This window comes from Macaca mulatta, chromosome 2, assembly GCF_049350105.2.
Source record: "Macaca mulatta isolate MMU2019108-1 chromosome 2, T2T-MMU8v2.0, whole genome shotgun sequence".
NCBI classification, from domain to species: Eukaryota; Metazoa; Chordata; class Mammalia; order Primates; family Cercopithecidae; genus Macaca; species Macaca mulatta.
Window position 1 is genome coordinate 21,528,280 of NC_133407.1, and position 12,646 is coordinate 21,540,925.

Genomic DNA, 12,646 nt, shown 5'->3' on the forward strand with positions numbered 1-12,646 from the left:
AAATGAGATTGATGGAAATACATCATCAGTGCACAAAATCCAAGGCATCTGGTAGAATTCTATTACCCATTTTTCCACTTGGGGAGAAAGATTAGTTTCTGCTGCTTTCTCTAAGTGCAGCAGAGGGAAGGTTGTGGCTTTGGTTGAGAAAGCACTCTTATTATCCACCTCTATTTTTAGAAGTTTTAGACATCTATCTTATTGACTTGAGTTTATAATTTAGACCTGTAACCTTTAGAAAAAATAGGCCTTCCCCCTTGAAATTTCTCATGCATGCTTTTAGTCCAGAGGAGAAATTTTTTGAAAATTTAGCAAAGCTTTCCTTATCATCAGGGTTATAGAGCTACTAAAAGAGAAAAGAGTGCTATTTTATCCATAATGTCCTGGGACACTCTCTAGATTCCCACTCCCTACCCGGAAGTCATGGTATCCCCGAGGATCACTAAGGATTCTAAGGATTCACAGTATATAAATTCAAGAGCTGGAGAAGTTCGGAGTAGTACATACTGAACATTCATTCATCCAACTGATATTACTTCCTGTCTATTTTCTGTTTAGAGGTCATATTTAGAGTATATATGGTGGGGGTCGGAGGTGCTCATGTGAGACATTACAGAGATGGGCTCTTTGGAACAACTGAGGGTAGTTTTAGTAGATGCTGCTGGCCCCATAGAGTGTTGCACTCCTCCTCTCGCTGCTCTAGGTATTACCTGATAACAACTTGCTGTGGTCTGAAGTTTGTGTCCCCTCAAAATTTATAGGTTGAGATGTAATTACCAAGTGTAGTAGTATTAAGAGGTGGTGTCTTTGGGAGGTGATTAGGTCATGAGAGCCCCATCCTCATGAATGGGAGTAGTATCCTCATAAAAGAAGCCTGAGGGAGTTTGTTTGCCATTTACTCCATGTGCAGATGTAGCAAGAAGGTGCCATCTATGAGGAATGGGCCCTCAACAAACATAGAACCTGATGGCACGTTTATGTTGGACTTCCGGTCTTCAGAACTGTGAGCAATGCATTTCTGTTGTTAAAAAATTTACCCAGTCTATGGTATTTTGTTATAGCAGCCTGAATGGACTAAGAGAGGGCTGAAAGCTGAACCCTTCTACAGAGACTTGTCCTCTACCATGAGACCTGTATTTCTAGGAGATGCTGAAAGGTGTGCTCTCCTTCCGAGGAGTAGCCACAGCTGATAACTGACTGAAATAGGGCACAAAAGCCCAATCCCATTTCCTCAAGATGAGACAACTCATGGTGCTGCTCATTCTGCAGAGTTTCTTGTGTTCAGGCTGAGACTGAGTTTCTCGTTCAGCTTCTTCACCTGCCCTGTCCTGCTCCTCTTACTCTCTTATGGCTTGTTTTCTTCTGGGGGCACTAAATCACCTGCATAAGAATACCCATCTTAGGTTCTTCTAGAGAACCTGATTTAAGATAGTAGTATTTGTTTTGTCAATTAATGTTGGCTTTATTTTATATGCAGTGTATATTCATTGTTGAACATAAGAAAATCTAATAAATAGGAACAAAATAAGTAGCTCTAGACTCTAGAAGTGGCCTTTGTTGACCTTGGCAAATATCCTTTTATGCAGAAACATTTATGTAGTAACCATTACATTGATGGCCCTGAGTAGACTATATCTCCCATATTTATGCCCTTGTTTAGTCCTTTCCCAGTTTGTCTCTTGCTTTGGCCATGTGATTTGTTCTTATCAATGGGATCCCAGCAAACATTATGCAAGAAGAGGCATGGTGAGAGCTTGCATTTCAGGGTTTGCATTGACTTTACTTTCTTATTTTCTGTATATTTGATTCTCTGGCATTTGGGGACTTGATCCTGGAGAGAATGTCCATTCCAGGGCTAGCTAATTCCTAGACATAGCAAATGAGTCCCCTGTGAGAGTACCTTTGATATACAAACCAACCAGCCCAGAGCCCACACCCTCAATTATCTTCTTTATCTCTCACACACCAATCCAACATTCCTTCTATCCTAAATCACCCCAGGGCCAGGTATCAGACAACCAGCAAGCACCCCTATAGCCCAGAGCCCTCTGAAATGATTAAAACTTTCTAGTCTTAAGCTTACTCAGCATACTTACCCGGCCCCTTCCATTCCTTCTCGTGAAAACTCCAACAAAAGGTCTCAGTCATTCCAGTCCTTCTCCCACTTCTGCTTCCTAACTGACTTTAGTGCTTCCCTCCGTGGACCAGCACATCAGGCTATGCCTCCTGTTTCTACGGGTCTGTGCTTATGATATTCCTCCTTTGTGGCAGCCATTTCCTTGTCTGCTTTACCATATCTGATTAAAACAAATCCTGGGTACATATTTAGAGCAGAGTTTATTTTCTTAGAACACTCCCTCTTTAAAGCTAGTCCCCATGCATAAGGAATTTGGAGTAACTGTCCTGAATGATGAGTGAGACTCTAGAGAATGAGAAGCCCCCTAGGAGGCTCTACACCAGAGCTCCGAGCTGAATGCAGGTGCATGAGGAATCTCAGCTGTACTACATTGGGCAGAGCTTCAGTTTAGACCACAGTCAACCCACAGAATTGTGAGAAATAATGTCATTGTTGTTTTAAGTCACTGAGGTTTGGACTTGTTGTTATGCAGTAGAAGATTATTGAAACAATGTAGCAGGAAAGGAACCTTATGGTGCCAGGTCTGTCTTTCATTCCGCAGGTAGGCAGCATATCTCCCTCCGCGCAGGTAGGCAGCATATCTCCCTCCGCGCAGGTAGGCAGCATATCTCCCTCCGCGCAGGTAGGCAGCATATCTCCCTCCGCGCAGGTAGGCAGCATATCTCCCTCCGCGCAGGTAGGCAGCATATCTCCCTCCGCGCAGGTAGGCAGCATATCTCCCTCCGCGCAGGTAGGCAGCATATTTCCCCTCGCACTACCCTGTCATTCCAGGGAAGGAAAGCTTTTCATTTCATTGATAACATTCTATGGCATTCATAGGCCCATGTTTCCCACTGGGCCAGGTTGCCGTATTTAAAAGGTGGCTCCCAGATAGTTTACTTTCGTTGGCTCTCCTCATTCCATGCAGTGAGATCAGTAAACCAGGGCCCAACTCTCCTCTCTCTGTATGCACGGCTAAACAGAACTTTTGGTTCTGGCTGTGGTGATATGGCAGAGGTCCCACTTAGGCTCCCAGTTCACCTTTAACTGTCTTGATGGACATTTCAGGCAGTGACGCAGTTAATAAACTGGTACTCTGTTTACTATTTGGATTTGTTTCTTGTATTGCTCTACTTTGGGAATGCTAACAAATAGGAAAACTTAGCAGGGCAAAAGCCAGGCATTCCTGAGTTTTCTGACCCCAAATACCAAATACCATCAAAACCTCTCCACATTTTTACCTTTTACACTTTACATCTACCAAAATAAACTCATAATTTCTGTAACCTTCTTTTTCACAACCAATATTCTGCAACTATATCTTTATGTCTATAAAAAATCTTCAGTGTAATTTTCAATGGCAAATGGCATTCCATTATATAGATATAGAGTGATTCATTTAACTGACATGATTTTTAAAATTTAAGTTCTGGTTTTTTTTCACTATTATAAAAAGTACTGTGCTGAATATTCTTAAAGCTGAATGCTTATGCACATTCTTAAATATTTTCTTAGGATACATTCATAGAAGTAGAACTTTGAATCAAAAGGATACATGAATTTTTAAAGCACTTAAAAAATATTGCCAACCCTACCCCCACCACCAGCCACCACCAGGAAAGACTGGACCACTTTGTACTCTTAGCAGTGGATGAGTATGACCATTTTCTATCATCCTCACCATCATTGATATTTTTATTTTTACCATTTTTATAAGAAAGATGCTATCTCAATGTTTTAATTTCTATTTATTTGATTACAAATGAGGCTAAATAGTTTTTATAGGTATATTTGTCATTTTGCTTCTTAATCTGTGATGTGACTATTCATAAAATATTTTAAAATATTTTAATTTCCATGTAGTATCATTTATCTAGAAAACTACATCCAATTGGCTATCAGTTTTGTGAATTATGGGAGAAATATGGACAACTCTTATTTGACCTGGTTGGAAGCAGAAAATAAATGTCCAAGTACATTTGTTGAACACGTACTTGACTTGATGGTGGAAATCCAATGTGAATAAGCCACAGTTCCTATACTCAAGTCCTCTGCAGTCTAGGAAGGAAAAATACTTAATGACATTTTTTAATTTAAAAACTATTATTTTATTTTGATAAGAACACTTAACATGAAATCTACCCTCTTAACCAAATTTTAAGTGTATAATACATTATTGTTGACTATAGATACTATGTTGTACAGAATATCTCCAGAGTTTACTTATTTTGCTTGACTGAAACTTGATTCTGATTTATTAGTAACTCTCCATTTCCTCCTCTCCCTAGAATGTTGTTCTTTAAATTCCATTTTGATTCAAGACATGACTAGGGTTTAATACATAATTTTCCAATTACTTGGAGAAGTACTAGACCTAGAAAAATACCAGGAAAAAAGTATTGATTTGGTCCCAGAATTGCCACAAGAGTATTGTGAACACCTGAGACAGTTTTTTACAACTTTCTGCACCCAGCTTGCATGATTCAGTTCTTTGGATCTAGGCCTTTGTTTCCAAGTGTGGAAAGACCTCTCCATTGGGATTTGTAGTATATGCAGTAGATCCTAAAACTTTTTTTTTCTTAGCTCTTCCTACAGCAGGAGCTAAGAAGCCATACTGAGCACAATTTCTGAGTTGCTTTCACCTTTCCTTCTTCCATGTAATCTCTTTCTTCTTAGTCTTTTAGACAGCTCTATTTTCAGCTTTGCATCTGCAGAGTGAACCAGAGAAGATCTCTGGAGGCGAGCAGTCATGTTCAATTTTGTGTGAGCAAGGACTAATTGTACATTTGAACATTGTTCTCATGGGGCATTTGCTTCTTATTTTAATAATAAAGCTTGCAGTGAATATAACTACTCCACAAAGGCAAATTTCATTCAGATTGCCCCTCAAATAAACATCATGGTACTAACAGTAGTTTAGTATGCTTTAGATAAGGATTTTGAAAAAAAAAAAAATCTTGTCTTCTCTGTCATTCCTTTGTGTCTGCAAGAAATAAGAATACAATATGGAAACCAAAGTGTACTGAGTTAGTTTTCTGATGGTATCAATAAGGGACCTTTTGTGGGTAGGTGTGCTTGGCATTTGTGACAACTCTCTGAATACCTCCAATAGCTCTAGTTTGAAGCTCATGATTTCTTATGGCTTTCCTGTCCACAGACTTATTTAAAGCTCTTTGTTTTTAGCTCACACCAAATTTCTGGTAATGAATTAGTTATGTTCCCACTTTCATATTTCAATTTAATTTAATGTTTTCTTAAATTATTCACTAATAACTTTGTTTCTTCTTTTTAAAGAACTTTTATTTTTCATGAACAGGAAGTATCTCTTACTTCAATTTCTTATTTCTCTTCTGAAAAGCAGTCCACTCCTTGCCAAATGAATGTAAGTTCTGAGGATTGGTAGGCATCTTTCTTGGAAGCTCTTCTCAGCCAAGTAGAAAGTCTCTTGTGGGACCCAGTTTTATCTTCTCTACATTTAGTATGAGGCTCTCAAAAGCAAACTTTGGAACTTATTTTTTTTGCAGCTCTGCTTGAGCAAAGAGTATGTTTTTGGCTGGTCTTACCAGAGGATGTAGTTCAAACACAATAATTTTTGAAGACTTTTCAGGCTGTCAAGCTTCTTCCCATCTTTTGACTTCTAAAGAGCTACATCTGGGCTCTGAAAGTAGTTCAGAATAGTGCCTGAAAAAGAACAGCTCTAATAGTCAAAAGGGAAAAATATGTAAGGGACAAGTTAAAGAATGGGTAAAATCTTCATGTTTTTGCTCTTTAACCCATATAAACTAATTAGAATACGTTGTCAATATGTCATGTTTATCCTTTTGGTGTTGGCCCTCTTATTGTTGAAGCTTGCTTCATGAAAATAGTCACGAGGGCTTAGAGGAGATTGCCTCTACCTGCTAGCTCTGGAACAGGACACTGCCTTCCTCTGAAGACATTGTATACCACGATTGCCTTCTCTTCCAACTCCACATTTCAAAATGTGCCTAGTAGACCTTTCAGGTGTCCTGAATGCTATTCTTGGAAGAATCATAATGGATGCTAAAAGTAAACAAATTGTCTCTAAAAGAATCAAGTAAAGAGCTTGTAACAAAAGCCAAAGCCATCACCATTACCGTTTTTGAGTCATTACTATGTGTTAAGTCCTGTGTTTGTTAAGACTATTACATCCATTTACTCATATAATCAACCCATCCAAATGCTAGAAGATTGGGGAGTTTTATTATTCTAGTTTTATAGAAGGGGAAACGGAAGCTTAGTAAGATCAATAAACCTTTTGGCCAAAGATCTACACTGATAAGTAGTAGGGCCAGAATTTAAATTCAGGTTAGACTAACTTCAAACTGCATACTGCATACTGATGTTTTCACCATGCTAAGAGTTAACGATCATAGAATTTTATAATTGGAGGGAAACTCTTCTACCTCTCTCATTTTACAAGTGGGAGACCTGAGACCTGGTCTGGTTCTGGTGAGGGACCTCTTCTGGATGCAGACTTTTAACTTCTAGTTTTGTCCTCACGTTGCACTAGCATGAGAGAGTGCGCTAGTACTCTGGCCTCTTCTTACAAAGGCACTAATCTCATTCATGAGGGTTCCACTGTTATGACCTAAATGTCTCCCAAGGTTCCACCTGCTAATGCTATCACATTGGTGATTATATTTCAACATATAAATGTTGGAGGCACACAAACATTCAGTTCATAACAGAGATCTACTCACAGCATGGCGGTTTGCTTCTTTCAAGCCAGCAGAAGAAAATCTCACTTCAGTCTGCTGTATGTAACATGGCACGATCATGGGAGTGATACTTCATCACCTTTGGCATGGTCTCTTGACGAGAAGCTAGCCAATATTCATTCAAAGGGGTTTTCTTCAAGGGCATAACTTGTTTAGGGTCATGTCAGAATTCTGCTTTCCCAAGACAGAAGAAAGGTTCAGAGAGGATGAATGTAGCAGATGATATCAAACTGAAAGTTACAGAATATTCATATAGGTGTGCATTCAGGAATTACCTGGTATCATGGGTCTTAGCTGGGGCTAAACATTAGCATCACCCAAGGAACTTTAAACAAATAGCCCCATCCCTGGAGAGTCTGATTTAATTAGTCTAGGTTAAGACCTGGGCATCACATTAAAAAAAAATCTCCCCACGTAACTCAAATACATCCAGGGTTGAGAAACCTGATCTAGTCCGACTACCTTGTTTTTTAGATGAGGAAGTTGAAGGAGAAGAGGGAGTGTTCTAAGAAAACAAACTGTTCTAAAAACCAGGTAGGTTATGTCTTCTTGAAATACAGGCATCCAGCTACTTGCAGGAGTAGGGTAAGACCCAGTTGTTTTAGCTAAGGTCAGGTCTTCCTAGCATTGGACAAACATATGTAACCTTGTAGAGGTTGTCCAATTTGCCATGTGATTCTTTATGGTCAAAAAATCTCTAAATTTTAGGTTTGACCAAAGTTATGTTAAATTCTCTCCTTTGATGTATAGTCAACTTCTTATTACCAATATGATTTTCCCAGATCGAGTTTTCCAGATTTAGGAGAAAAGTATTTTCCGTTGTGGCTTAAACCACGTATTATTTGATCCTTATATAGGATGCTATTTATTTTCCTGACATGGATGAAATCGGAACATGAACTGTGTCATTTAGAAGGGTGGTTGAACTCTTTTGGTAAAACATAATAAATCTGAAAGGATAAACTAAACCACCTGTTGGGCCAATGGGTCCTGATCTAGTGATCAGTAGATAAGGCCTTTTTGGGGGTTTGGCCATGCATTAAAAAAAGGAGTTCTTCACTTTTCCATGCCATTCACTCAGTCTCTACTACTATAGAATCCCAGTTGGTAGAGAAATAAATATATTCCAATCAAAGCGGAAATTTGCATATTTAGCCCTGTGTATTCATCCAGGTTCTCTTAATATACATATATATACACACACACACACATATATATAAGTTCTGTTCCTATATAATAACACATAATAACATATATATATATATTAACATATACACACACACACACACATATATAGAGGCATTTATTACATAGTATTAACTCACACAATCACAAAGTCCCACAATAGGCCATCTGCAAGCTGAGGAGAAAGGAAGCCAGTCCAAGTCCAAAAGCTGAAGAACTTGGAGTCCAATGTTTGAGGGCAGGAAGCATCCACCATGGGAGAAAGATGTAGGCTGGGAGGCTAAGCCAGTCTAGCCTTTTTGTGTTTTTCTGCCTGCTTTACATTCTTGTGGCATTGGCAGCTGATTAGATGGTGCCCATCCAGATTAAAGGTGGGTCTGCCTTTCCCAGCCCACTGACTCAAATGTGAATATCCTTTGGTAACACCCTCACAGACATACCCAGGGTCAATACTTTGCATCCTTCCATCCAATCAAGTTGATGCTCAGTATTAACCATAACACTCTGCTTCCCACTTGGCTTAGGCAAGCCATATTTCCATTTTGTAAGAGATAGTAGGGATACCAAAGCCCTAAACATGAGATTCCCTTGGCTCCCAAACTTGTCAGGAACAATCTTGAATAGCTGCTGTTTTACCAACAAAGTATTTCTGTATGTTTTATCAAAGATAATGGGAGCCCCTGAGAATCTGTCACTAGCTTCTAATTATTCCAGCCCAGTGATGTGGAAGGATCTCGACTGGGCACTTTGGCATTTCCTCACCAGACTAGCCTAATACTGAAAGTCACAACCTAGAGTAGATGATAACACAAGGTTTTCCAGATACTGACAATGAGGACAAGCTATCTATAAAAGATTCTCTTGAAAAGTTCAAGGATGTGATCATGCATTTGAGATGCACATAACTATATTGAGTTTAATTTAGAATGAAGAAGAGTGTGTTAACTCATTTTGATTAAAAACTCCTCTAGAAGAGCTGAAAAATGTCTGCAATATCTATACAGAATTAAATATACAGTTAAATACCACATAATCATGATAGTCACCTTGGAAAGACTGCATAAATTCCCGGGAGCCTAAGGCCCATAGTAATTAATGCTCCTGCAATTTATGCAGGGCTGTTTTTTGTTTTTTTTTTTTTTTTAATGGTAACTTGCTCTCCTCTTCATTAGCAGAAATAGTTACCTGTTACCGAGAAATGCAGTGACTGAGAAATACAGCCCTAACTCCAAAGAGAAACACAGCAGCCTCTTCCTGAGTCTGAGGAGGAACCAGTTTTTAAAACCAGCTCTCTGGCCTGATATGAGGTACTAAACATTGCAGGCTGAGAGATGTTTCTCAGAAGATTGAGCAATCGTATGAACTCTATAATCTTTCTTCTTGTCTTTCTTGTAATTAGCACTGTCCTTGGTGTCTTATCTTGTGAATTTCAGAATGCAAAAGACTTGGGTGAGGCCAGGTATGGTGGCTCACGCCTGTAATCCTAGCACTTTGGGAGGCCGAGGCGGGTGGATTACCTGAGGTCAGGAGTTCGAGACCAGCCTGGCCAACATGGTGAAATTCCATCTCTACTAAAAATACAAAAATTAGGTGGGGTGGTGGCAGGCACCTGTAATCCCATCTTGCAGGCGGTTGGCTTTTTTGTTATTTAAAACACACACATACACACATTCATTCTTTATTCTCATTGAAAGAGTATGGGGTGGGGAAGAGGATGGATTGCTCTAAATCTTTTCAAATATTTATTAAATGAATTTCTGATTAGCACACACATTATACATAGTAAGTTTCCAAGGAGCATCTGCAAATCTAGCTAAGTTTAACATTTTTTTCCTATGATATTTCTATAGAGGTGGGGCAGTTGGATAGTCATGGAGACAAGTACTAGACTGTGTGCCCTGGTCCTGGATACAGTTTGTATCAAGAGAAAAGATGAATAACTATTTGGCAGGTGGCTTAAAATAAATTACAGCATCTATCCCCCCTTAATTCACTTTTCGTGTATATCTTCTTTTGTGGAAGAACTGAACTTATATCTCTGTGATAGTACTTAGAAGCATAAGATGCAGGATTCTATGAGAAAATTGAGTCTGGAGGAGTGATGCAATTTGATCAATGTCATACAATGGCCAAATATAGGTTAGAACCTTGCTATTCAAGGTATAGATGCAGATCATGTGTTGAACAGACTGATAGAAATGCAAAATGTTAGACCCCACCGCAGACATACTACATCAGAAATTTATATTTTAACAAGTCTCACTTGTGCAGATTCATATGCACCTAAAGTGTGAGACATATGCTAATTTTGAAGCTATAATTGTTTCTACTAGATCATTGATTTATGTGTGATGTTTTGGGCTGCAAGTAATAGCATCAAACAGGAATAGCATACATAAATAGGACTATTATTGTTTCCTATAACATGAAGTCAGGAAAAGCTGTTCTCATGATTGATTTTATCGATGACTAAAATTCATTATCACCCTTCCATTTCATTATTTGCAATGTTTTGGCTTTATTGCCTCATTGATACAAAATGGGTGCTATAATGCATACAGCTGAGTCTGAAGACAAGAATAATTGGATGAAGGGAGAGGGTAGAAGAGGAAGCCAAAAGACTTCTTCTCACATATTCATGTTATAGCCTGTTGCAAGATCGTTCTCAGAAAATACCCCAGGGCATGCATTCCCTTGGGTCTTCTTGGCCAAGTTTTGGCCACATGGTCATACTCTCTAGCTGGAAGAGAGATTCAGAAAACCCCACCAGGTTTTACAGTGGGAATTGGCCACTGCCAGTGAGGAAGACAGTGAGGGATGCCTGGGTAAGTAACATACAGTGTCTGCCTCATCATGCTGCCTTAAAGATATCCTGGTATAAATAATTATAGAACATGAGAGATCTTCTATGTTATTATTCCTTTTTATTCCTCCCCCCCATTTTTTTTGCATGGGAAAACTGGAATCCTGAGAGTTAAAGGGCTTCCCCTTAGTTAGAGGTTTAGTTAGATCAGAGGATTAGATAGAAGCCCGCACTCATTATTCATGGTCTGCTACTGTGGTGGACACTGTAGTCACAAAGTAGTTAAGTGTAGACACTTTAGTTACAAAAGGTTTGTAACTAGACATTATTAACAGCCCCCATTCCTCTATCTTCCTCTACTGAAGTGGTTGAAAAGCTAAAATATTCCTTGATTTGTTGTGGTCACATGAAAAGCTCTGGCTTAATAGTATATATTAAGGCAGATGTCACTGGGGGGAGCTTCCCCTTTTTCATACAAAGCCAAGACTTCACAAGGAGAAGGCTTTTGGTGCTTTCCCCTTTTTCTGACCTGGAATGTCAATGTGATGACTGAAGGAGGAGTAGCTATATTGCAACCTCATACGTGAAAGCCAGGCACTAAAGTTGGTGGTCTTGAAAAGATAGAGGGAAACAGAATCTTTCATGAAATGTAAGACCCTTGTAATGATTTTGTTCTGTCAATCTTTGGACTTATATATTAATTAATAGCCTTAATTATTTAAGTCAGATTAATTAGATTTATAACTACATGCTGCATAATGTAATCTAAACTGGTACAGCTATATCTCAAATATGTCTCTCAGGGAAAACAAATTTTCCCAGAATACTTTGTGGAGGGGACTATTACATCAGAACAATTTTAATGCAACAGTCATCATCAGAAAAATTACTATGATCACTTTTTTTTTTTCATTTATGTAACCTACAGATGCAGGAGACAGAATGGAAGTATGAAGCAGGGAACTGTTCCAGAAGAGTTTTGATGTCCTTGGAGCAGGTACACAATTTTGTTTTTCTGCAGAATTTTCTGTTTGACATTTTTATCTTGTTGACTAATCACTTACTCTATGCTGAAGCAATGGAATTCCTCCATCTTCAAATAGATCAGAAAGTGATGCTGTGAGTAATCCAAGCCTGAGGGGTCCTGTCCACACATTTTCCTCCTTGGCCATTGTCTAGTCTTTTGATATTCTCTTCATTTTCTCTCATGCTAGTCTCTGCAGTTCTGCAGAGAGTGGACACAATTATTATTTTCTTCCAAATCTGTGTAAGGAACAAACTAACACCTTACTTTCTAATGAAAGTAGGTCAGGTTTCTGGGAAATGGAGTCCCTTTGTTTTGACTAGCAATGGAAATAGGATCTGGGGGACAACTGTACTACTCTTCATAGTAGAGGGAGAAAAATTTGGAGCTTGAAGGGAATATGTGAAGAAGGCAGTAAGGAGGTAGGAAAGGGAGGGAAGGGAAGAGAGAAGCCAACAAGATAATAAGAGACTTCATGAGATTATCCCTTTGTATCAAATGACATTTTCCAAAAATAATCACAAACATGTGTCCTGTCCCACATTCTCTTTTAAAACTTTGCTATTCCCCCATCAAGAGGAGATAGCCTATCTCTTCTCCTTAAAACTGACTGGCACTGTGACTTCCTTGACAAGTAACAATGTGGTGGAGGTGACTCCTAGGCTAGGTTAGAATAGGCAATATGTCTTCTGCCCAACTCTCCCTCAGGATGCTTTTGCGGGGACTGAGCTGCCATGTATGAAGTCTGGCCATCCTGAAGCACACATGCTTAGAAAAGA

General features: G+C 39.0%; 1 protein-coding gene across 1 annotated transcript in view; it reads left to right on the forward strand.

Annotated features, from left to right (window-relative positions):
• NEK10 (NIMA related kinase 10) overlaps positions 1 to 12,646 on the forward strand; it is a 422,123-nt gene that overhangs the window by 349,947 nt on the left and 59,530 nt on the right. The window contains exon 39 of the mRNA XM_077994143.1: positions 11,772 to 11,840. Within this exon, the coding sequence (XP_077850269.1) occupies positions 11,772 to 11,826 (55 nt within the window). The 3' untranslated portion in view covers positions 11,827 to 11,840. The remainder of the gene's footprint in view (positions 1 to 11,771; positions 11,841 to 12,646) is intronic.